At 40.5% G+C, this 27,493-nt stretch overlaps 1 protein-coding gene across 3 annotated transcripts in view; it reads right to left on the bottom strand.

The window, feature by feature from the left end:
- sh3yl1 (SH3 and SYLF domain containing 1) overlaps positions 1–27,493 on the bottom strand; it is a 72,768-nt gene that overhangs the window by 39,927 nt on the left and 5,348 nt on the right. For all 3 annotated transcript variants that reach the window (XM_007894009.2, XM_042333558.1, XM_042333560.1), the window contains exons 2-5: positions 24,356–24,463; positions 18,029–18,142; positions 14,758–14,822; positions 1,228–1,340 (exon numbers count right to left, since the gene is read on the bottom strand). In XM_007894009.2, the coding sequence (XP_007892200.2) occupies positions 1,228–1,340; positions 14,758–14,822; positions 18,029–18,142; positions 24,356–24,463 (400 nt within the window). The remainder of the gene's footprint in view (positions 1–1,227; positions 1,341–14,757; positions 14,823–18,028; positions 18,143–24,355; positions 24,464–27,493) is intronic.

The raw sequence follows: 27,493 nt of genomic DNA on the forward strand, positions 1-27,493 counted from the left end.
GCTGCGTGACATTGTGGAGTCCTGTAGCATTATGGAGTGGTTAGAGCACTCGCCTCGCAAGTGAGTGGATCTGGATTTGATTCCTGGAAGGGTGAAATGTTGGGAGTGTTTCCTTACTCACACGCCTGTTTACCGAGCAGTAAGTAGGAACCCGGTTGTTAGTCGATTGGTGGGGTCGCTTTTCCAGGGGTAATAATCCCTTCAAATAATAATAATAATTTGGTCACTCAGTTCATGACTGTTTGTGGGACACTGCTGTGGGCAACTGGCTGCTGCATTTCGCCCACAAAATATACAGTCAATTCACTTTAAAGTAAATTCGTTGAAGCGCTTTGAGACGTCTCAAAGACACGATGAGACGCTATATCAAATGCAAAGATTATTATTATTACATTGTTAAAAACTGTAATCCAATGCAGAAACTTGTTTGACGGCTGCTTGCAGGAATGCTGGGGTTGGGTCCATGCCTAGTGTTTCCACATGGTAAATTCCTGGTTTCAATCATTCCACTTTGGGCATTTGCCAAGTCAACCACAGGAAAGGAGAGAAAACAAACATCAAGCCTGGTCGTTCTATTGAAGCATTCCCAGAATTTCTCTCAATGGACAACAGAGGGGTAATGGCATTAAATCCCAGCTCTGCCACCTACAAGCCACGGATGGATAGGGCATGAAAAGGCCACAGCTGACACAGATCTAAGTCTGCACAAGAACCACTGGTGAAGGGGTGTACTAGTTTCCATATCATGCTCCTATTCCCTTCCACTCCCTCTGATTTCATTACAATGGTTGGGCATGAGTATTTCAGCTGTTGCACTGTTATTGCTGAAGCAGCTTGCGTTTGTTAAGTGTATATACCTACATCACCTCCCTGTACCTAAAATCAACTTACTGACACAAATTTCCACTACTTCAAAGTAAAAGTGTGGATTTTGATTGAGAACAAGATTGGGCTCAGCTGTGACATTTGAATAGCCAAACAAAAATTGCTGTCCAGACTCCCAAATGTCTAATGGCAATTTGGAGGAAATGCTTCACCCCACTGGGGCTGTTTCCTCACAAATGTCCCAGCTTGCCAGAGGAGGGGAAACATTGGAAAAGTCAAGGGAAGACACCAAATGCTTACCATGCCATTGTCTGAAAGAGTTAGCAGTTCAGTGATCAAATTACTTGAAATTGATGAAAGAAAAATCCATGACTAAACAAAATTAGATATAAAGTAACTCACCTGCCCAAGGGCCCAATTGCAACAGTGAAATTTCCACCAAGTGTGAGATTGCCTCCTTTGGCAAAGGCCTTAACTGCACGGTTGTGATTCAGAATTATCACCAAATCAGACACCTATAATAAGTTAGAAAAGGAATTGAATTAATGGACTTCAATCAAGAAATTTCAACGTGCAGCTTCATGGATTGTGATGCTGTCATAGTAACCCCTGAGAACACACGATTTAGGGAAAAGAACATTGGTCTAGATATTCCAGCGAGGATACATTAATAGAATTAAATTAGCTTGCTTTAATGCTGAATGTTGCAGGAATGATGTACAGTTGCATCAAAGGGTGTAAAAGGTTGCACAGCAAATCAAGTTAGCTTCTCAACCAACCTTAACTTGCCATGGAAGCATTAGCAGGCGGAGAGAGATGTTAATGAGGGGGGGAGGGGTGAGATCATAATGGATGGGGGGGGAAGAGCAGGGTCCCGTTACAAGGATGCCAGATGTAAATGGCTTAAATTTTAGGGGGAAATGTCCAGGGACAAAGATTTATGAATGTTCAATTTGACATAATTTTAATAACAATAATCCTTATATTTGGTATAGCAACTTTCTTGTTGGGAGGATGTCCAAATTGCTCATTGGATATACTGTAAAATACAGTGACTGTTTTGGGGGTGACTGCGGCAGCCAATATGTGCATAGCAATGTCCCACAAATAGCCATGGAATGACCAATTTTATTTGGGGACTGATGGCCAGGACACTGGAAGAAACTCTCTTCCATAGCGCCATTGGATCTTTACCACCAACCCGAAAAGGCAGACAGGACCTTGGTTTACGTCTCAACTGAAGGTTGGCACCTCCAATAATGCAGCACTGCTCCAAGCACTGCATTGTAAAATCAGAACATTTGGAACAAGCTGACTGCATTGGAGTGTCAGCTTAGACTATATTAGTTCCAAGTCCCAACGTGAGGCTTGAACCCCTAACCAACAAGGGTGCTACCAACTGAGCCAGGCTGACAGCCTCTTACAAAAATGTCAGATGTAAATGGTTTAAATGTAACAGGGAATGTTTGGACATAGATATTTATGAGTAATTCATTTTCATATTGTTTTAATTGAAGACAATGACAACAAAAAATTGCATTTATTTTGAGCTCTTCACTTCAGAGAATGTCCCAAGGCACTGAACAGTCAAGGATTTGAGTCAAGAGGGGTGGAGGGCGAGGGGACATGCGGGTGGGAGGTTGACCAAAGACATGGTCAAAGAAGAAGGACTTGAGACGAGTCTTGATGGAGGCAATGGAAAGGGCAATGTGGAGGGACTCCGGGATCGAGCTTCAGAGGTTGGGGCAGAAAGGCTGAAGGTCTGATCGCTAATAGTGGGGTAGGCAGGGCAGGGGACATGGAGCTGGCCGAGTGGAGGAAGCAAGCAGGTTGGTAATGCTGATATTGCTTGAATTAAGAAAGATAAATTTATAGGTATGATACTCAAAAAATATAATCAGTCAAAGGGGGACATGCTCCCAAATATAATTGTTTTCCACACTATCACGTCTGGTACTTGTAATTTAGCCTGAACCCATTCTTATCAAAAAAGTCGGAAATAAACATCTTCAAAAATATGGAAATAAGTGAGTAAATTGACGGTTACTCATTTCCAATAGTTAATATGGTCAAATTAGTGGTTTTACAAGTTTACATGGGTGTTTGCCCACAAAAATAGCTTTGAGTTATTGGGTCTATAAACAAATAGCAGTAGTAGCAGTGAGTAAGGCAAACCAGATGCTGGGTTGTATTAAAAAATAGTGAGTCAAAATAGTCGGGTAATCCTGCCACTTTATAAATCAATGGTGCGACTGCGCATGGAATACTGTGTACAGTTCTAGTTCCCGCAATACAAAAACGATATTGCAGCGATTGAGAGGATACAGAGGAGGGCAACCAAAATGATTGAGGGGTTGGAGGGACTGAACTATGAGAAGTGATTAGGTAAACTGGGTATGTTCACAATGATGAAGAGAAGGTTGAGGGTTATGATTACGATCTTTAAGATTCTAAAGGGTCCAGATAATGTAGACCATGATAAGCTGTTTTATCTTGTACTGAACAATAGAACCAGAGGACACAGTCTGCAATTGAAAGGGGTAAAATCAGAACATTTGGAACAGGCTCCTTAGGGAAACAGGGAGACAGTGGAAGCAGATTCTTTCAAGAACAAATTAGATAGATTTCTGTTAGGAAATAATATGCTGAGACACCATATATAGTTTTGGGTACGACATGTCATACGACTGCCAGGATGGTGGAAGGCAAACTGGATGGATCTTGGTCTCCCTTCGCCTTGAAAATTCTCGTGTTCTTAAATCTTTCTCTTCCCCACACCACTCCCCAAATTCTGTAACCCATCTTAATTAACATTCAAAATGTATTCTATATTCTTCAACCCTCATCCTAGTTAAGAGCATTGACATGCATTCATATAATAATTCTGCATTGTTGATTACTGTATTTTCAGTGACAACTCTATTTTCAAGGAAAAAATTCAAGTAAATAAGACTGGCAGGTGAACTGAATTAAATATAGCTAGTGAGATTCTGCTCCAATGTGGCTTGCATTAAACTTAACCTTAAGCAGCATGCTCTAATTCACGAAAAGGTTAAACAACAATAAATCAACATGTACCAATTCCTTTTTAATGTAGCTAATGATGAAGCTATACAAAGGCACAACACTTCTATTATTCAGAACATAGTCAATTCAGTTTACAATATATTCTGTGAAGCGCTTTGAGAAGTCTCGAAGACGTGATAAGGTACTGTATCAAATGCAAGGATTATTATTATTAGAAATCATACAGTTAAACAATGTGAATGTTTAAAAAAATTAAATAATCGGCTCAAAATAAATTATTTTAGTGTTTTCACTGTTTTATTGGCACTGTTTTATTTTCTTTAGCTCAATTTAATAAATGGTAGGTGGTTGTGCTTGCAAGGTATCAGCAATGCATAAGCGAGTTCACACCACTTTCTTACGACACATTGTATAGCACGATGCATAGCTGGTTGTATCCATCTTCTTTTCTGCGCATACTTACAGTCAGAAAATCATCTGTAATTGATTTGGACATCTCCAAAGCCTTTAACATGGTCTGGCACCATCCACTTCTAAACCAATTATCATGTCACGATCTTCTATCTAAGCTATATTCACTGTGCAAGTTATCTTCTAGTTATAAGGGTCCCTTTTGGAAAATACGTCTACAGTTTGTTTCACAATAGACCTCTGGTTGCTTTCATTAAGTTTCTTTTAAAGCAAGGACATTTTTATGTTACATAATTTTGTCAAGCTTGTTGTATGCACCTATGAAGTAGGAGTATGGAATGAAAATCAATGCCTTCAATGCAAAGCACATGTCAATGCTCAAAAGGGACTGATCAGTTAGTCATAGAAATGCATTGACAAGAGTTTTAAATGAGACATTTATAGTAATTCTACAGTGAAGTTCTTAAAGAAATAACAGGATTAAGAGTAACTGAGTCATCTACTGTGCCCAATGACGTAGAATCTATTGATTCTTTTATATTCTCTTTTTAATTTTAAAGAGTTCGACCACATACTAAATTTAAGGCTCTTTGCCACTATCACTTTGGGCATAAAGTTAAGGATCATGTCACTTTCTCTACCAAGATGGAATACAGACCCAATAAGGTAATCTTGCCATTGCCCTCAAGCTGACAGTGGCAATCAGTCATCTGTGAATAACTGAAAGGTTGCTTTATTTTGGCCCCAAATGATTAATGTAATGCTAACTTTGAAATTATATATCCTTGCCACATTTAATCAAAAAACTATCACTACTTTAATTGAACAATTACTGGCCAGAAAAAGTCCACATGAAAAAGGAGCAGCTGTAATAGAGCAAGTTTAAAAGATCAGACAAGCTAAAAATATAGGAGGGATTATAATAAGGCTCACACTTTAAAAGGTCAAACTCCACACATTTTCAAAAATGAGACCTGAACATTAGCTCCAATAAACATTCATACGAAAGGAATGGTAGCACACCCGCATTTGAGTCAGAAGGTCATGGGTTCAAGCCCCATGTCGGGACTTGGAACCACACAGTATAAGCTGACACTCCAATGCAATGCTGGGGGTGTGATGCATTTTCGGAGGTGGTGTCCTTCAGATACGATGTTAAACCGAGGTCCCATCTTCCTGTTCAGGTGGACGCTAAAGATCACATGGCACTATTCAAAAAGAGAAGGGAGTTTCTCCCAGTGTCCTGGCCAACAATCCCCCAAATAAAATTGGTCACTCACTCCATGGCTGTTTGTGGGACATTGCTGTGCGTAACTGGCTGCTGCATTTCCCTCACAAAATACAGTCACTCCCTTAACAGTATATCCTGTGAAGTGCTTTGAGATGTCTCTATGACATGAAAGGCTTATATCAAATGCAAGCATTAGTATTACTAGTAAAATATAAAGCATATCTGCTCACTAGGAACTTGTGTTTTCCTGTATTACAGAAACACAGAAATTTACAGCGCAGAAGGAGGCCACTCGGCCATCGAGTTCGCACCGGCTCTCAGAGTGAGTATAACAAGTATTATGTTATTGATGAACATCTCCGACAAAGCAACACTACCCCAGAGACTGTGCCAAGTGTCAGAGTGTGGCTGGAAATCACAACTTCTGACCCCGAGGTTGAGAGTGGTGTCAATTGAACCAAAAGTGCTCTTGAAATATTTCCTGTCCTTCTGCCTTAGTAAGATGAACGTTAAAAAATCTCCCTACAATATTTGAAAAAAAAAAGGACCTGCTAAGTTTTTGTGCTTCCTACATCTGAAGGATTTTTGCAATTCAAATTGTGGAATTTCTCAGCAAGATAAAAGGAATCCCTCAGAATTCATTGACCCATGAGAATTCCTGCTCCAGAAGCAGATCAAGACAGACCAGATTTCTGAACTACCTACAGTGAAGCCTCATTATAACATGATGTTTGGGATCGATAAAATTAGCAGCAAAGCAGCAAGTGATGTCTGGAGTAATCGGAGTCCCTCCGACTCATTCCTTCCCCGCATTGTTCAACGTCCATCTCAAGATGTACCTGTTTGACCGTGCTTTACGTCATCTATCTCCCCTTCATCGACTGCCCCCAGGCAACCCTCAGTTTGGGTGCTAAGCCAGCTAGGTCCGTTAAGCGCCTTAGGATGTCCCCTGAATATAAAAGGGACTGTATAAATATAAATCTGTACTGTATTGTATCTAGTACCCAGTAGTCTGCCATTTTAACGCTAAGCTGACCAGTGCTTGGAAAACAAGCTGCAACAACAACTTACATTTATATAACGCCCTTCATGCGGGGTTGTGTTCTAGAGCGCTTCACAGCGGCCGAACAACGCCAGTTGGCTGTGTGCATGTAGTGTTAATGGGGTCCACAGTACCCAAAATCAATAATCAAATTCACACTATAAAGAAGCATGTTAAGAACTTATGGAGTTGAGTTGACGTATTTCCAGTTACTGGATGGAGTCCTCTTCTGCACGACTCAGTTTCCTTATTAAGGAATTCATTGAGGCATGCCACTAACTATACCCCCAGAGTCACCTACACCAGTTTATGGCACTACGGCATACTCTCGGGTTCGGTAAATTCTCTTTGTTCCTTGAAGCAATTACAGTTTAATGGCTTGCAAATCAAACACTTCTGTTCAAATAAAAGTTACAATTAATATGTTGTACCTATCAATGCCATACTCATTCTAAAATAACTGCAGATTGAACAACCTTAAATGTCAGATCAATTGCAAACAGGATTCTTTGATTTGTAGATCGGAAGCCACGAGTGACATGATCCTTTTAAAAATAAGAGGTTGTCTTCTTGTTCTAAAAATATATAGTGGAAGATTGGTTATATTTTCAAAGCTGTAAAGTGGCTTAACTACGAATGCGAGAGGCTTATTCAGTGTACTTAGTAAGAATCTCTGAGCGTGTAATGAATGACACTTCACAAGTAGAAAATTAAGAGACGAGTGGAAAGACCTGGAGAATAAGATTAATAAAGAGAGTGATTTAAAAACACACACGCATACAAAAAAAGGTAGCAGCGGCACAGACACATTTTTTGGGTCCGCTGGGGCTGACACATGCGAAAACTCATCACCATGCTTAAAAGTATCCAACCCAAACTGAGAATTCCATAAATCCCACCAATACATGGGAATTCCAGAGATATTTGTTGGAAAGGAATGCGCACTGTCTCCTTGAAGGGGCACATCCAATTCAGCCAAGCTAGCAATTGATTTATTTCATTCTTGTCTCTGGCATACATAATATATTATGTGTTGAATTTATCCACACACGTATATATATATATATATACATACAAAATATATAATATATATGTGTCAGCCTGGCTCAGTTAGTAGCACTTTTGCACCTGAGTCAGATGTTGTTGATTTAAGACCCATCTAGGCTGACATTCCAATAAAGTGCTTGGGCATTTAGCAACAGAAACAAAGACAAGTTGCATCTGAGGCAGGCTGGTCTCCAGACAAACCCATAGAGTAAAAACATTACAAAAACAGCAATTTATTTAAGAGTATTTTATATAAAACACTATCCAGTAAAATCAGGGCAATCTTGAATGTACTTTATCTCTAATGCCAGCATGAGAATCTGGTTACGTGGCAATTCAAGAAACAGTTTCAGCTTTTAGCATTCGTGACAAAGGATATCACAACATAAAACACACAATGTTAATTTGCACAATGACATTTGTAAGTCACCAGATTCCAAAAATACTGTATCATGAAGCTTTTTTTTAAAATCACTACACAGCAAACTGTACTATAAGATGACACCACTGATGTTTTTTTTTAAGAAAGGGACCTTAAATACTTGATCGCCAGTTGAGGGGGAAGCGAGGTGATCGATTGATCAACTTTTAAAACATTTTGCTTTTTATCAGTCCCATGTCTGCAAGAGATATACAAAACTAAGCAAATGGATTATCCGAGGAACAGAACCACAGAAACTGTTTTGGTTATATCTGTCAGGGAAGGATCCAGTTAAATGAGGGAACTCCAGGTTAACATCTCTTCTCAATGCAGATGTCAAAATTCCATTTACAAGACTCTTTAAGTGCAGTGCCTTCTTAACCTTCTTAAGAGTAGTGAACAGTGATATTTCCATCTTTTCGTGGTTGGCCACATTATAATGGGTCGAAGACAGCAATCCTTGTTTTAGAAAAATGTAAGGTGTCACAATACATGCACAGGGAGGTAGATGCACATTGAGTTTCAGAGGAAATCAGTGCAATCAGCGAGTGACACCTATTTCATTGAATCTACAGTACTTATCAGTGCCAATCTAGTAGCATGGATGTATATAAACATGTGTAGGTGAGGAGGGGGAGGGAAGGGGGTAAAGTGTAAGCAATAAAAATAAACCTTGATTTGATATATCACAATGTCGAGATGTATCAAAGCACTTCATAGTATATAGTGTAAAGTGGTTTGACTGTGTATCTTGTGGGCGAAACGCAGCAGCTGTTGCGCACAGCATTGTCCCACGAACAGTGGTGGAATGAGTGACCAATTTTGGGATTGCTGACCAGAATATCTGGAGGAACTCTTCTCTTTTCAATTAGCGCCATGGGGTCCTTATTGTCCATTTGAACAGCCAGACGGGACCTCAGTTTAATGTTTTGTCTGAAGGACAGCACCTCCATCATTGCCACACACCCTTGCACTGTATTCGAGTGTTATCTTAGACTGTGTGATTTCAAGTCCCGATGTGGGGCTTGAACTCACAACCTTCTGGCTCAGAGGCAAGGGTGCTACCACTGAGCCAAGCTGAGACCTGAAAATAAAATAAAAATAATTGGACTGATGTAAGTACAGGGCAAATGTTACAATAGGTCCAATATCTCAGAGGTTGTGCTGTAAGGAAAGCAAAAAAAAATGGCAACTCGTGCTCATTGTTAACTTGGCACTACTGACTTCACTCCTAGAGTGGCTTTGCATACGCTCTATGTAAAAGTAGCATTGCTGACGTGACTATTTTCGCAGAGCGATGCCAACGCTGCTTCCTGCCCATAGCACCCATATGCAGCATACAGGAAGTGATGTCGGCACCACTTGAGCAGAATGCAAACCTCATACAACCGTAATATCAGCAACAACGTGAAAACCCAGAAGACAGCCTTTTTTTTAGAATAGGAGCCTGTTCAATGGATTAGTCAATGTCAGAAGCTGGGCGTACTACACTTCTATATGTTATAGGTCACAGGACATCACTGCTATTAACAAAGTCGCATTTAACTGTATTATAATGGAATAAAAATTAATTATAATAATTCAGTCACTCAATACACGATTATTTGTGGGACACTGCTGTGCGTAATTGGCTGCCGTGCTTGCCCCACAAAATATACGGTCAATTCACTTTACAGTATATTCTGTGAAGCGCTTTGAGACATCTCAAAGACATAATAAGGTGTTATACCAAATGCAAGGATTATTATTGTATTACTATAACCCTGTAGATACAAGCATTTCAACAGTGGTTTCTGTGGCACTGCACCATCTTCAATAGTTATACCACAGTTATATATATCATAACGACTCCAGTTGTGGACTACCTGCATGCCTGAATCTCAGTGGAAACAAAACAAAATCCAAGCATGGTTTCAGGAACTCTGCATATTCTACAACAACAACAACAAGATTACACTTGTATAGCGCCTTTCACGTCGGGAGGACGTCCCAAGGCACTGGACAGAGTACAGCATTTCAGACCCAAACTGGGGTCAGGGGGGGAGAAGGGAGGGGAGGGGAAGGGGGATGGCCAATGGCATGGTTAAAGTGGAGGGTCTTGAGGTGGAACTTGAAGGAGGCTAAGGAGGGGGCGAGGTGGAGTGACTGGGGGATGGAATTCCAGAGGTTGGGGGCAGAGTGGCTGAAGGCTCTCCCGCCAATGGTGGGTAGGGTGGGTCGGGGGACGCGGAGCAGACCAGAGCCGGCTGAGCGGAGGGAACGGGCGGGTTGGTAGGGGTTTAGGAGGTCACAGAGGTAGGGTGGGGTGAGTCCATGGAGGGCTTTCTATGTGAACATACAAAGTGTACATCGGATTTATACTGCTACTAATGTGAATTTAGGACAAAAGTCTTAACATAACTCCTACGTTAGAAGACGTTTCAGCTCCAATATAGAAAGGAATCAAGTTGGATTCATTCAAACGTCAATGTGGAGTCCTGTAGCTCAGTGGTTAGAGCATTCGCTTTGCAAGTGAGAGACCTGGGTTCAATTCCAGGCAGAGGGCGAAACCTTGGGCAAGTTTCCTCCAAAACCAAAAACAATAATAAATTGGTCATTTTCAATCCACGGCTGTTTGTGGGACATTGCTGTGCGCAATTGGCTGCCGCCTTCGCCCACAAATATACAGTCAATTCACTTTACAGTATATTCTGTGAAGCGCTTTGGGACGTCTAGAAGGATTATTATTATTATTAATGTGTGTCAGAAATCTACAACAACAAAAGAAAGTTATGGTTGAAATGAAACTAATGGGAATCAGTCATGGCTATCACCTCAGACACAAATAAAACGTTTGACATATTGTTTTATTTTTACCCAGATCAATACAGTTTATGGAAAGAACTTATTGACTGGCTTAAAATAATACATCAGGCTCCTTTGTGCCAAGGTCCTGACAAACAGGTTACTCTAATAGAGACAGGAACCAAGTGTGGCTATCCATTACACACACTCCTTCTATTATCGACAAAACCTACAGAGTAAGTGACACTACACTCTGATCCAGGTGCTGAGAACAAGCAACAACTTGCATTCATATAATGTCCTTCATGCAGGGTAGCATCTCAGATCCCTTAACAGTAGTGGAGCCTGATGTCGAGCCGGGGAGAGGGAGGAGTTGACCATAAACACAGTTCAAAAGGAAGGTCTTCGCAACAACAATAACTTGCATTTATATAACACCCTTCACGTGGGGCAGCGTCTTGGAGAGCTTAAAATTGGCGGAGCCTGACGCCGAGCCGGGGGGATGGAGAAGGTGACCTTGAGCACAGTTGAAGAGGAATGTCTGAAAAAGGGGGAGTGGGCAAGGTAGAGGGATTGAGACAAGAGTTCCAAAGTTTTGCGGCTTAGTAACTGAAAGCACAACCGCGATGATGGAGAGGAGGGGACGAGGAACGAGCAGGAGGACAGAGCCAAACAGAGGGGGTGGAATGTGGAGTGAGCAGGTTGGAAAGGTAGGTAGGTGCCAAGTGGGAGGATCTTGAAGTTGATTTGTATTCACATCGTTTCTACGAACAGCTTGTCCTGCAGCTCCTGTACTGTCTCATATGTCGTTACTTGTGGCTCTGTTCTTGGTCCTCGCATCTTCAACATCTCTTGCTGATAACTGTGGAGTCCTGTAGCTCAGTGGTTAGAGCACTCGCCTTGTAAGTGAGACACCTGGGTTCAATTCCAGGCAGAGTGAAACCGTGGGCAAGTTTCCTTACTCCATACGCCTGATAATAATCCCTCCCAAAACAATAATATATTGGTCATTTTCAATCCACGACTGTTTGTGGGACACTGCTATGCGCAATTGGCTGCCGCATTGCACCCACAAATATACAGTCAATTCACTTTACAGCTTATTCTGTGAAGCGTTTTGAGATGTCTAGAAGATGTGAAAAGCGCTATGTCAAATGCAAGGATTATTATTATTTTATCATCCACAGACATGGGGTCAACTTCTACATGTATGCGGATGACACACAACTTTATCTCTCTGCCTCCACCCTCAACTCCAGGACCACTGATGTCCTGACAGAACGTTTGTCAGACATCAAGTCCTAGATGAGAGCTAACTTTCTCTAGTTGAATGTCAATAATACCAAGGGCCTTTTGAATGGCTCCCGTCAGCGCCTCCACACCTCAGGCACTGACAGCATCACTATTCAAGGATGCACACTCCGCCTTACTAAGCCAGTCTGAAACCTTGGCGTCTTGTTTGACCCTCAACTGTCCTTTCTACCCCACATCCGTGCCATGACCTGTTCTGCCTTCCCCCACCTCTGCAAGATCGCCCAGCTCTGCCACTGCCTCTGCCCTCAGACCGGCGAGCCCCTCATCCATGCATTTGGTATATCTAGACTCGACTACAGAAACTCTCTGCTTGGTGATGTTCTCAACTCTTCCTTCCACAAGCTACAGACTATTCAGAACTCTGCAGCTCATGTCATCTCCTGCACCAGGCTCCGTGACCCTCGCCCCCACCCTCGCCCAACTTCACAGGCAACTCTATCCATCAGAGGATAGAGTTTAAAATTCTAGTCCTCACCTTCAAAGCCCTCCATGGCCTTGCCCCTTTCCTACCTCTGTGACCCAGCAACTCCTTACCAACTTGTCCGTTCCCTCCACTCAGCAGGCTCCGGCCTACTCCGCTTCCCCCGCTCGGTCCACTCCACTATTGGCAGTGGGGCCTTCAGCCTCTCTGCACTGACTCATTTGAACTCCATTCCTCAGTTCCTTTGACTTGTTCTCTCCTTTGCCTCCTTCAAGGCACGTCTCAAAATCCCCTCTTCAACCACGCCTTTGGTCAACCTCCTACACCTACCCTTCCTGAATTCCAATCCTCTTGATCCCAATCCCCTTTTCATGTCCAAATCTCTATTATCCAGCAGTTTAGGACATCCTTCTGACATGAAAGGCTCTATGCAAATGTAATTTATTGTTGTTGTTGTGTGATAGAGAGCCAGTGGAGCCTGGCAGGGGAGTATGAATTAGTTGGAATTTGTGGATAGTGAAACTTGGGAGACCGGTGAGGGGGACATTGGAATTGTCAAGGTGGGTGGTGATGAAAGTATGGACGAGGGTTTCAGTTGCATTGGCTGCATCAAGTTTATTTGCCCAAGTCAATACAACACACTAACAGTATAACAAAGGATAAGAGGAATAATAATAATACATGTCGCACACATTTCAAAAGGTAGTTTTGAGGTGATTCATAAACAAGCTCCGACAAGATGAAGCTATTGTAGTAAAATGAAGTAAATTTTCAAATGAGGAAGGTAACAGCATAATGCACTAACATGCACGCCCATTTATAAAAGAAATCCAAAGGACCCTGAGAGGAAAGCACTTGTAATGTCGGTAATAAATCTAATATGCACTTTAAAAGTATTGGGGAGGAAGGCAGAATCTGGACAGTTTTAAACATGCCCATTATTTTATTTTAATGTTGCAGGTGGATCTTTGCTTTGCCTTCAGTAAAATAAATGGATTGAAGGATTCACATACAATTAAAAGACAGTCAACATGACCCTACAGTAAAATATCACTGTTTTAAGCTAATTATTGTTGACAAGAGACCTCAGTAAAAGAGTTATTATTAGTCATAAAAACAGAGACTGACATTATCACACTAATAACCACAATAACATTTTGAAATTTACAATTGTTTAGCTCTATTTTAATTGTGCTGCTCCTAACTTTTTAAGAGGAAACGTTAGACAAAATTAAAATTCATTGAAGAGAGATTGAAGAGACAGAATTTGTCTCTGTTGCAGTTGTGATGCCTTCCTGGATGCTCTCTCCACCCCACCTTACAAGGCCCAACATGAAAGGCATTATAAATGCAAATTGTTGCTGCTGGTATTGTAACATGCACAACAAATTGTCTTAACCCAACGTAATGACATTGCTCTACAAATTGTTCCAATGGCAAATAGGACACTTAAAAACAAAATATCATTTCACGTTTTTGTGGTGCATCGTATATCCTAACTGTGGCTAGGAACATGGAAACAAAATTATAACTGCAACCCTCTCTGGTGCAATCTTCTCTCCAGTTTTCTTTTACAACCATTGTGGAAGTAGAGTTTAAAAGTAGGATTAGGTCATTCCTTTCATGACTGTTCGTGGGCTACTTCTGTGTGCAAATTAATTGCAGCATCCCCTACAAATACACAGTTGCTGAACTCTACAGTAAAATTATGTTTTGAAATGCCTTGACAACGTGATAAGAAACTATATCAAATGCAAGGATTAGTATATCAAATACAAGGCATATTAAGGAGCACCAGAAATGTATCAATTAAAGAAATTATTGGTGTAACATTACTTTGGAAACTAATTATTCTCTATTAAAGGTATCCTGCTTGAATCCCTGACACGCAAAACTCATTCTTAGAAACCAAACTCATTCTTAGAATCAATGGGCTTGAGATCATACAATGAATACTATGGATAAGAACATGGTAGAATCGTAACTTGGAATAAACTTTAACATTAGGAATTCTGTATCAAAGCGATAATTATCACAATACACAAGTCGCATGAATTGATTGCTACATTGCAACAGCATTCAAGCATGCTGTGTGCAATTGGCCGCCCACAAAATACATAGTTAATTCACTTTACAGTATATTCTGTGAAGCGCTTTGAGATGTCTCGAAGACGTGATAAGGCACTACATCAAATGCAAGGATTATTATTATTAGAATGTAAAAAGTATCATACCTCAATTCCAATCTCAAAGCCACCACCGAGACCAGCAATGCCTATTGCAGAGGGAGCAGACCATCCTGTATAAAATCAATGCACATATATATATCCAGGAAAAATAAGTTACATAAATTACATTATTAACTTTCAGTTTTTTTAATTAAATTATTTTTTTCCATCACTCTTTATCGAATGGTTTGAAAATTAGAGTCAAGGATGATAATCGCAATTAATTCCTTGCCCAAATGTTACTCTTAGGAAAGCTGGCCAAAGGTTAGAAGGAAACAACTCACATTTTTGTTGTGCCTGCTATACTCAATCACAAAGTAATTCTGTAATTACTAACACTATTGTAGAAAAACCATGTGTGCACAGCAAAGTCCCGAAAACAATCAGGAGGTGAATGACCAAATAATCTATAGATACCAGCTGGATCGAGATGGAAGCTTGGTAACTCTGATTCCTAATGGAAAGGGAGTATCATTGAACCTATTCCAGTCATTGTGAGTCAGCTTGGGTCAGTTGTTAGCTCTCTCACCACTGGATCAGTATATTGTGGGTTCAAATCATATGTTAGAAATATGAGCTCATTAGTGTATCTTGACTCTTCAGTGCAGTACTGGGGGAGCAGAGTGCTGCACTGTTGGAGATCTGGTTCTTCAGATGAGATGGTAAACTGAGATATGCCTCTTCTCTCGGTAAACGTTAAGATCCCTGACACTATTTGAAAAGACAAGTTTCTTCTAGTACCACAGCCAACGATCCTCCAGAGTAATCAGTCATTCTTTAAAAGTCTTTAAAGAAGACCTTCAAAGAGTCATGCCTCTTTTTTGGTACCTCATTTGTGAATCTAATTGTTGCCATATTTGCCGATAAAAAAGTCACAAACTTGACAATATTTACGATAAAAGGCTTGGATATGGTTCAATGTATGTATCAATCTTTGTACACATAACAATGCAAGTTCTTTTTTGCTCTTTCTAATCCAGCCCACTTCATGGTGAGAGAGTCTCCTATCTGAACTAACTGAAAGGGTTTTATGCATCAGCCTGGCTTAGTTGTAGCACTGTAACCTCTTAGTCAAAAGGTTGTGGGTTTAAGCCCGACATAGAGACTTGAACTTCCATAGTCTATGATGATATGCCAATGCACTACTGGTGGTGTGTTGTACTGTTGGAGGCGCTGTCCTTCAGATGAGATGTTAAACCATAGTTCCAGCTGCCTGTCCAGATGGAAGTTAAATGACATAGCTCAAAAAGAGAAGGGAATTTTTCTTGGTGTCTTGGCCAATAATCCTCCAAATAAAAACACTGCTCATTTATTTCATGGCTGATTGTGGGACAAAGCTGTGTACAACTGTGATTCCACATTCTCCTACACATATAGTCACTGCACTTCACAGTAAATCCTGTGAAGAATTTTGGGACATCCTTTCGACATGAAAGGCCCTGTACCAAATACAAGTATTGTTCTTATTGTGAAATGAGTCTGAGTGAGCATGGGACTACAGCATGAACCAGCCCAGAGTTGGTTTATATCAGCATGTTCATTCAGAGTAGCTGCAAAGATGGAAATCTCAATAGAAAATGGAGATGCTCTTCTTGATACAAGGATAAGGACATTTAATAGAGGCACAGCAGAGAGAGAGAGAAACACTTGGCAGTGCTTGATACTGACAATAGATTCTAGCCATCAATAGAAGCATTTCAAGGAGCACAATAATTTTTTTAAAAAATTTAAAACAAATGCATGTTCGCATTTTATACCCTACTTCTTGCAAAGAAAAGAACAATAAGATTAGAGTAGATTGCTCAAGTAGGGGTTTGGCAGGCACAGGCAAAGTATTCCAATTGGACCCTTCTGCCCTGAGATTACTTCCAAAATCATGCAAAGGACACCATAGGGGGCAAGGCATCCCAAAACTAATCAGTATGACACCACATGAAAATTGCCACTATCTGAAAAATTACCAGTAGCATGCCCTGCACTGTATCATTTGTGTGCAGGAAGACCCTAATTGCATGGTGAAATACAACACTAAGATAAGTGTCTGATGTCAGATTCCAGAAACAATTGGATCCCAGTACATGCTGCTACCACATGTGCTGCTCCAACTTTTGAGGAAGGATATTCTCAACTAGTTTTCTACAGACGCCACCAGTTCCACTCCAAGGACACATGGAATAATCCAAAATTAAAGGAGAAAAAATAAATCAGCTTTCCTCATTTCGTTTTTAATAATGATAGTAATCCTTGCACTTGATATAGTGCTTTATCACATCTTCCAGATGTCTCAAAAGTACTTCACAGAATATACTATCAAGTGAATTGACTGTATATTTTGTGGGCAAAATGCGGTAGCCAATTGTACAGCAGTGTCCCACAAACAGTCATGGATTGAATGACCAATTTTTATATTTTTTTGAAGGAATCGTTACCCCTGGAAAAGCGATCCACTAATCAACTAACAACCAGGTTCCTAGTTACTGCTAGGTAAACAGAGGCATGTGGAGTAAAGAAACATGCCCAATGTTTCCCTGTCGAGAATCGAACCCAGGTCTCTCGCTTGCGAGGCAAGTGCTCTAATCACTGAGCTACAGGACTCCAAATAACCCAGCTGAAAACAGCGAAGTGGAGCATCTAAGACTCAAAGGCAGATTTGAGTGACAGGCTCATTTGTGACTAATAACTTGTTTTATTACTATTGCAAGCATCTCAAGTTTAGCCATTTGATTTTCTGATTTACATTAGACCATAAACCCTTCAGAAATGCAAATAATTTGTAAATATTCTTCTCATTAAGTCAAATGCATAGCTGTTTTAAGAAAAAAATAAGTGATAGACAAGCTAATCATATAAAATCTATGCATTCCAAATATCTTCAACAGGTTGCTTCGAAAAGTTCCCCTATTATGAGATACAAGTTAAAATCATTTAAAAAAACAGCCTGGGTAGTGGTAGCACTCTTGCCTCTGAGACAGAAGGTTTTGGGTTCAAGCCCCATTTTGGGACTTTCTCCTGGTGTCCTGGCTGACAATCCCCTCCCAAAAAAGTATATTCTGTGAAGTGCTTTGAGACATCTCAACGACATCATAAGGCACTATATCAAATGCGAGGATTATTATTATTTCTTTTCTGAGAACAGTTGTTTTTCATGAGAATCCCAGGACAAGAGATTTTGTTAATCAAGTTCTGTACAATTGTGTGTGTGCTGTTGTCCTGTGATGTTTCAGGAACACAAACAAAAACACAACCTTCTTTTTAAAAAAACCAATAAATGACTTACTTCCATCTGGCAGACGACCTACTAGAATTCCACTGCCCCCACGAGCAGTTACTAAGAACCCAGCTTTAATCACTGACAGGATAGCAAGCCCTTGTGCTTTAGCTATGACGTGAACTGTAAAATGAACACAATTTTTGTAAATTAATGTATGGACAAAGAAATACTGAGTCATAATACAGGGTGAAAAGATAAAGAAACCAGAGACAATCCGAGTTTCATCCCAATTTAAAACAGAATCCAGAACTAATGAGTAAAAGAAACTATTCACCTCTTTGATCATAATTCTCCACTTATTTCCTTCTCAAATCCCTCAATTTGGGGCAGACTGGCTATATGGCAAATCAGGAAATTTCCTGAGTGCCTTCATGAGAGATTCCCAAACGCCCAGTGATTGGTTCTCAATACTTCAATAAAAACAACTTGCATTTATATAGCACCCCTTACGCAGTGACAGCTCACATCAGCCAATCGTTGCCCAGAGCCAACCCTATCTGATGAGTGACAGATACGATAGCCAATCATTGCCCGGATGTGCATTACGAAAATGCTGTTAGATTCACTGGTAAATGCCACATACATCTTCGCCCTCCTTTTTAATCTGTATTCTTCTCCAGTGCATAAGGAGCTCAGTGTGACACCACTGTGAAGGTGTCTCACACAGGGGTGCCATTCTATCCAGAAACCCTCGTTGAGGACTTAATCTCAAGCTCTGTTCCATTCTAAAGCATAGTCTACCTGTTGGAGACTAGAATTGTTCAAATTTCTTTTAACACATTTTACTGTAGAAGACATTGGTTAGCTACAGTTATAGTGTCCCATTATTGAAGGGCCATCACACCCATGGAGAGGACAGAGGAGGTATTCATTAGGATGGGCCGAAAGATTATGGTATGAAGAGGAGCCTGAAAACCTTCAACTTTTAGTGGATCAAATAGTTTTCCAAAATTCCATTTTTTTAAAAAAGTAAATAGAGAAAAATATCACCACTTATCATCAGTGAGCACATACCAAAAGTGGTTTCCCATATATTGAGGGTTATCACGGGAAGAAAAGGAGAGGTAAAGGGAGAGGTTAGAAGATTCTTTTGAGACCGATGATTGCATGGGATGGAATTTGATTGCATCAAACAGAACTAAAAAGCATCTAATAGGGAACTGAATAATTACTTGAACAACATATTCAAAGGATAGACTGAAACAGTTGGGGATTGGTGATGTAACGAAATTCACTTCACTCAGGTCAGATCAGATTGAATCCTCCTTTTCTGGTCCATGCTGCCTGATGCTGCATGTTGCAATGCCTTTATCCACTAGGTCAGAGGAGTTCAGCAAAGTTCGCTTTCTGTTTGTTACCAAGATGTTCCACGCTTTTCTAAGCAATTTCACAACTTCTTTTTTTTAAAAAAATACAAGACAATACGGTTTCCCCGAAGAGAAATACATTGGAAAGTTATTTTTGGCACTGAATAGTCTCCCCTACTAAAACAAACAACATTGCTTTTGCTTAATATTTTTAAGATTAATTCTTATCCATTTATTATTTCCGTTTTTTTTAAACATTTTTTCCTAATTTTAAACATTTCCAAACATAATAAACGTTACTCTTGAGGATGCCCCGGATCGTTGCAAATGAATGAATGTATGAATATAGCAGAAGGACAGTCCCTTCTGAAAACAGAGAAATAATGAAGGTGATTTAACTTTGTTTCTGTAATGGCATATTTACAGTCTTCATTGATTTAATTTTTAAAATGTAGACTGTATATACACCAAATAATTTAAATGTAAATATCCAAAATTCAAATTCAACACAAACTCTCAACCCTCCTATTCACCTCTACTCTACCTCCCTATTCCCTTCTCCTTCATGTCTGCAAAATTTCATTTTCACCCACAAAATATAGTCAATTTACTTTACAGTATATTCTGTGAAGTGTTCTGAGACATCTCGACGACATGGCACTACATCAAATGTAAGGATTATTATTATCACGTTTTCTCTTAAATATATTGATGCTTTTGTTTAACCACAACTTCCATCAGAGAATTCTACAATCTCACCACCCTCTGCATGAAGGATTTTGTCCGAAATTCCCAATTAGATCCACTAATAACTATCTTATATTTATGCCCTGTCGTTTTGCCAATAAGTGGGAGCAGCCTTTCAACATCCAAAGACAAGTAGGGGTTCATGCAGAAAAGCATAGTCGTAGCTTCACACAGCATCAACAACACAAATTGCATTGATATGGCACCTTTCATGTCAAAACGACATGCCAAGGTGCTGGACAGTCAAGGGTTTATACCCAAGCTAGGGGTTGGATATAAGAGGGGTGAATCATGAATCATTACGAACTCTACGCTGGTCAGGGATGCAAGGACAAAAGTTCATGAAGTCAAGATTGTGACTAGGAGTAAAACATATAGTTTAGCCCTAAATTCTACTACTTTTCATTCCTGCCATCATTATTTGCTCGCACATAAACCTTTACTTTACAATGCTTTGAATACTATGAATATTTATGTTGAATTGAATTTCTTAAATTATTTGCTTTTAACATTTACTTTAAATGTTCTAAGTGAGGTTATTAGTCTAGGATATGCACTCCGTGTTCTCTATGATCTCACCGTTTTCTCCCCATGCCCATGCATATTTGTCTGTTAATCTATTATCTTATTTCCTCCTCTATTATTTTTTCTGGTGTTTACTATAGTTATTCGTCAGCTTTTTTATATTTCACTTGATACATTTAAAGCTGGGCAAGAGAAAATGAAATATTAATCGGTGTTCTTCATCCTGTTATCATTATAAGCCTGGGGAGAGCATGCTTCACTCCTCTCCCTTACCTTGCACATTGGCTACTCTGCATTTTGGACTATGAGATGTTACCAGAGCTGGAAATCAGAAATACCAGCCACCTGTTGTCCAGTGAGAGAAAGCAAGGGAATTGGAAGGCAGGCCTGTCTCTTCATAAATAGAAGTGAAAGGTTTTAATTAAAACTAAGACAGAGAAGTTGAGTAAAACTAAAAGGTTTTTGTCTCACTGCCGTCCCTTACTGTAGGAAAGTATCTTTTGCTTGGCAAATTCCCATGGTTGAATTCTCAGATAAACAGCTCTTGGTTGGGGAATCATGAGTGCAAAACTGTGACCCCCATCACCCGAGGTTCCACTGGAGTCTGGTACGTTACCACAAAAACAACAAATTGCATTTATATAGCACCTTTCACATTCGAAGGACGTCCCAAGGCACTGGACAGTCAAGGGTTGCACCCGAAATTGGGGGGGTGAAGTTAAGAGGGACGAAGGGCAAGTGGGGTGGAAGTGGGAGGCACGATCAAAGAGGATTTTCAGGGGGTCTTTAAAGACAGAATGGAGGGAGCGAGTAGATTGTTAAGTTTTTAGTGAGTTGCACAGGTAGGGTGGAGCAAGGCTGTGGAGGGCTTTAAAAGCGAGGACAAGGATCTTAAATTCGATCCTTTGGGGGATGGGGAGCCAGAGAAAATGGAGGTGATCAGCTCACCAATCTCGATGCGGGAGAGGACATGAATTGCAGATTTTTGATTAGATCTCAGCTTGTGGAGGCAAGAGTTGAGAGGTCTGGCAAGCAGGGAGTTAGCATAGTCAAGTCTGGACGTGATGAAGATATGAATGAGGGTCTCGTTGGCCTGAGGGGAAAGGTAGGGGCAAACAGTAACATAAAAAATGTTACACACTTGCAATACTTCTCCATCTTCTTCATTTCAATCTGTTCCCCATAGATCTATTTTGCATTCAAAGTAGTAAATTTGTATTTGCAGATGGACAACTGTTGACAATTTATAGAATCATAGAATTATACAGCACTAGAAGGAGACCATTCAGCGCATGCTGTTTGAAAAGAACTATCCAAATCAATACCACTCCCCTGGTCTCTTCCCATAGTCCTGCAAACTTGATCTCCCAAAATAATTATCTACTTCTCTCTTAAGTGTTATCAAGTCAGTTTCCACCACCCTTTCAGGCAATGAATTCCAGATCTGAACAACTTGCTGTGTGAAAAAAATTCTCCTCACCTCTCGTCTGTTTCTTTTAACAACTATTTTAAATCAGTGTCCTCGGGTTACCTACCCTCCCGCCAGTAGAAATAGTTTCTCCTTGTTCACCCTATCGAATCCCCTCATAATGTTGAAAACTTCTATTAAGTCTCCTCTTAACCTTCTCTGCTCCAATGAGAATAATCCTAGCTTCTCTACCTCTCCTGATAACTGAAGTCCCTCATTCCTGGTACCATCCTGGCAAAACTCCTTTGCACCCTCTCCAATGCCTTGACATCCTTCCTAAAGGACGGGGCCCAGAACTGAACACAGTCTCTCGCTGAGGCCTAACCAATATTTTATAAAGGTTCATCATAGCTTCCTGACTTTTGTATTCAATGCCCCTATTTATAAAGCCTAGTATCCCGTATGCTTTTTTAACAGCTTTATCTCCCTGTCCTGCCACCTTCAAATACTTACTTATATGAACCCCAGGTTTCTCTGTTCCTTCACCCCTTTAAGATTGTACCATCAGCTTATATTGCCTCTCCTCATTCTTCCACCCAAAATGCGTCACTTCGCATTTATCCACATTAAACTTCATCTGCCCCGTGTCTGCCCATTTTACCAGTCTGTCTATGCCAATTTGCAGTGCTACTATCCTCCTCACTGTTTACTACTTTTCTTAGCTTAGTATCATTTGCAAACTTGAAAATTGTACTCCCTCTACCCAAGTCCAGGTCATTTATATTCACAATTTTGTTTGAGTGATATCAGTTCAAAATGAATAAACTACCACTTCACTATCCTAATTGATTTGTTTCAGGTTAGTGTGAATACCATTCCTCTCTCACATCATATGATCCATTCCTCTTGGCAGTACATGTCAGGCTAGAATAATAAATTTACGTTACACATGGTACATTCAAAATAATTCTGTGGATAATTAGATCAAGTTTGGCTGAGATAAAGTAAATCTTTGGTTTTGGTTTAATAATAATATTTAAATAAGTGTAAATTGAATTCAAACTCCTAGTGTAAATATACTTTGAAGAATGTCAACAATGTATGTTTTAATCAAAGGCAACTGTCAAATGACAAAGAGAACTTAGAGTACATCTGTGAACGAGTTGGATATACAAGATAGTGTGTGATCATCTGCCAAGTTGGTCACACATAGCAAGTTCTTAAAAGGACAGTATCCCAATCTCAGTTGCTGAAAGGCAGATACAGTATTATAACAAGATCCTCTCACTCGTTTTCAAATCCCTTCATGCCCTAGCACCTCTCTACCTATCCGATTTGCTGACCTCCCATTCCTCCACTCAGCTGGCTCCGGCCTCCTGTTCAGCCCTTGTTCCCTCTGCTCCACCATCAGTGGCTGTACGCCCTGAAACTCTGGAACCTTCCCTCTCAATCCCTCTACCTTGCCCCTTCCCTCCCCACTTTCAAATTCCGCCTAAAGGAGAAAGGCTTTGCAAGTGAGAGACCTGAGTTCAATTCCAGACAGGGCGAAACCTTGGGCAAGTTTCCTTACTCCACACGCCTAATAATAATCTCTCCAAAAAAAATAAATAATAAATTGGTCATTTTCAATCCATGACTGTTTGTGGGACATTGCTGTGCGCAATTGGCTGCCGCGTTCGCCCACAAATATACAGTTAATTCACTTTACAGTATATTCTGTGAAGCGCTTTGGGACGTCTAGAAGACGTGAAAAGCGCTGTATCAAATGCAAGGATTATTATTATATTATTATCTTCCCTTTTGACCTTGTTTACGGTCACCTCCCTGCTCTCTCTCCCCCGGCTCGGGTACAGATTCCACTACTGTCAAGCGCTCCGGGGCATTATCCCACGTGATAAGCTCCCCTCTCGACTCTCTAACCCCTCCTCGCTCCCTCCCTTCCCTCCCCCTGATCATTTCCCCCCTGCTCGGGTCCTGACCCAACTGTCCAGCGCCTTGGGACGTTCTCCCGACGTGAAAGACGCTCTATAAATGGAATCTTGTTGTTGTTGTTATAATAGGATTAATCAAATAAAAAATTTGAAATGCAAAAAACTTGTACTCTATTTTGCTGTTGAAATCAATAACAACAAATTATATTTACATAGCACCTTTCACGTCGGAAGGCACTGAAGATGAGCTGAAATCCTAAATAGATCTGCATAATATTTACAATACAGGTGATCTGCATGGCTTCAAGAAGAGGCACTATATAAATGCAAGTTGTTGTTATTTCACTAATACAGGCAACATCAACAAATCAACAAATACAGACAACAAATTAACTAGCACAACTATTTTACTAACCTGGAATGATTATATCAGGTCCATTTCTTGAAGTTATTTCTGTAAATTCTCTCAAAATCTTTGCAGCCTTCTTGGATTCAGACTTGAGGTTGGATGGAATTGGATTCACTGAAAAGAAAGCAGTCATTTATTAACAAAAAGCTGCTTGTAAGGTTTTAAAATTCAAGTTGTTGATATATGTGACATTAGTACTCAGACATTATTGTTATGTTTCATATTATCATTTTGATAACATTTATAGGTAGACCGGATTGAGCAGTTGAGCTATGAGAAAAGATTGCAGAAGCTGAGAATGATTGAGTTAATTTACTGCAGAACGGATTGATTTCAAGTGTTCAAATTACTTAATTCCATCGCACTTCCCTGCCTCTCCAACCTGCTTATGCCCACTTTACCCGCCCCCTTCACTCAGCTCACACCACCCTCCTGCACGTCTCTGATACCCTCCGCTCCATTATCAACAGTTGTGCCTTCAGCCATTCCACCCCGAAAATATGGGCTTTTCTACTACAAACTCTCCATCTTGCTAGTCTTCAAAACACTCTGTTTATCTAGCAGTAAGTAGGAACCCAGTTGTTAGTCGATTGGCAGATCGCTTTTCCGGAGATAATAATCCCTTCAAAAAAATAATAATTTGGTCACTCAACTGATGACTGTTTGTGGGACACTGCTGTGTGCGACTGGCTGCCACAGTTTGCCCACAAAATATATCGTCAATTCACTCAAGAGTATATTCTGTGAAGCGCTTTGACATGTCTGGAAGACGTGATAAGGCGCTATATCAAATGCAAGGATTATTGCTATTATTAACACACATGAAGATCTTCCTCTTCAACTGTACCTATGGTCACCACCCCCCTCGTCTTGCTCGGAATCAAGAACTGCAATTTTTAAGCGCTTTGAGATGCTACCTTGCATGAAGGGCACTATATAAAGGCAAATTATTATACTAATGTCTTCTGTATTCTAAATGAAATTAGACGCAAACATATTTTCAATTTGGCTAAGTATGACAACCTAAAGTGGGAGGAGGAATGGAAATTTAAATTGTTACTTGAAGCAGGGGGTGGTCAACATGTGGAAGTGCCTGCCCAAGTAGACAGCTTAATGCAAAGAATTTCAAGAGCACACTAGATCTATTTAATAATGCATTTGATACAGCACCTTATTACATCATGAAGGCATCTCAAAGTGTTTCATGAGGGATTTGTGAATTTGAAAAACGGAATATTTTAAATTGTGACAGTCCAGATGGACTGAAACAGTGTATTCTAATCATGCACACAGAATTTCGATACTACATTCTTATGTTTCTATGTTCCGAGGTCTTGACAGGTAGATTTATCCTCGCTGAACAAGCAGCAGGAAGCTTACCAGCACCTTGTACCAGCAATATGCACAATGCAGTCTATCGAGGTCACTTTGACTTTTGCCACTCCACACCATGTGTATGTCTATGCATATCCATGGATGAAGCCAGTCTGGAACCTTGGTGTCTTGTTTGACCCTCAATTATCCTTTCTACCTCCATGCCATGACCCGCTCTGCCTTCTCCCATCTTGCAACATCGCTCGGTTCCACCACTGTCTCACACTGCAGGCGCCGAGACCCTGATATACGCATTCATAACATCCAGGCTTGACTGCGCAAACTCCCTGCTTGTTGGCCTCCCCAATTCCTCCCTCCATAGGCTGCAGATCATCCAGAACTCTGCAGCCCATGTCCTCTCCCGCACCAACACTCTATCACCCCCATCCTCGCCCGATTCCACTGGTTTCCCATCACAGAGGACACAGTTCAAGATGCTGGTCCTTCCCTTCAAAGCGCTCCATGGCCTTGCTCATCCCTCCCTCTGCAACCTCCTAAACCCTACCAACCTGCCAGCTTCCTCGCTCAGCAGGCTGCGGCCTGCTTCACGTCCCCCATCTCGCCCGCACCACCACTGGCAGGCACCACTACACACATCACAAGCTGAAAGTAACCAGTGAATTTTGCACCAATAACAGTAATTTCCATTTATATAGCGCCCACCACAGGGTAGCATCTCGGAGCTAACCCATCAGAAATCAGGAAACTCATCAAAAACTGGGTCTCTAATTTGGGACCTTCCTGCCCTGAACAGCTCAGTTCTATACCAGGCTGTGGAATCATGCCATCATACAGCTTCAGCTTTTAACTCCAAATTCACCCATAACATCTCTCTATTGATGACAAGATCCATGGTCTTTATCATGCAAATAACTATTCCAAATCAATTAAGCTCAACGTGATTAATGTATTATTCTTCAACAGTGAAAGATTGCCTATAATTCAGTGTCACTGGTGTGATATCCGCTGCACTGCTTCTTTCAAAGAGCATATGGACAGAAGCTTAAATGAACATTCTGTGTAACTTATTGCAGCATGATCTTTTTGACCCAGTTTAAGAAAATCCAAATAGATTTTCATCTCCCCTAAATATCTCACCTGGAAACTCCATCATACTAATATATTTTTCTCAGTCACCATGCAAATTAGTGTCTGTGTTGACGCACTTGCCACAGATGCGCACAAATTACATGTTTGGACAATTTCTGCACTATACCTTCTGTGCAGTTTATGCAGCTGACTCACATAGACTTGATACCTTTTTCATTCAGTTGCAATTGGGAGTGGAAATGAAGCTGAGTCCCAGATGAGCATTCACTAATCACTGCATTCAGAATCTATCACTCTACCAAATCCTCCTGATAGAAGTTATTGTAATATTATATTACTTTCTGCTTAATCTCTTTCTTCAGCAGGGTTTGAATACTAACTAAATAATTAGTGAAGTCTCATTTTAATTCAATACTAAAGTTAGAGAAAGATTACAAGTGTAAAGTACTAAGTACTGTAGGGTTCTAGGTGAAACAGTTAAATACAGAAAACTGTAAAGTAAGAAAATTCAGCAGATAGTGTGAACATGTACTGATAAGGAATGTACTTGTGGTATCAGATTAGGCTGGAGATCTTAAGGTTTTGGTGGACAGTTTATTAAAACTATCAATTTAGTATTCTCAGGTATTTGACTAGTCCCCTTTGGAATCTTCCCCTCCTTTGAGCACCTTACCTTTTATCACCCCTCCAACCTTTCCCTCAACTCCTTATCTATCGCCC

The sequence above is a fragment of the Callorhinchus milii genome, unplaced genomic scaffold, assembly GCF_018977255.1.
Source record: "Callorhinchus milii isolate IMCB2004 unplaced genomic scaffold, IMCB_Cmil_1.0 Scaffold3, whole genome shotgun sequence".
NCBI classification, from domain to species: Eukaryota; Metazoa; Chordata; class Chondrichthyes; order Chimaeriformes; family Callorhinchidae; genus Callorhinchus; species Callorhinchus milii.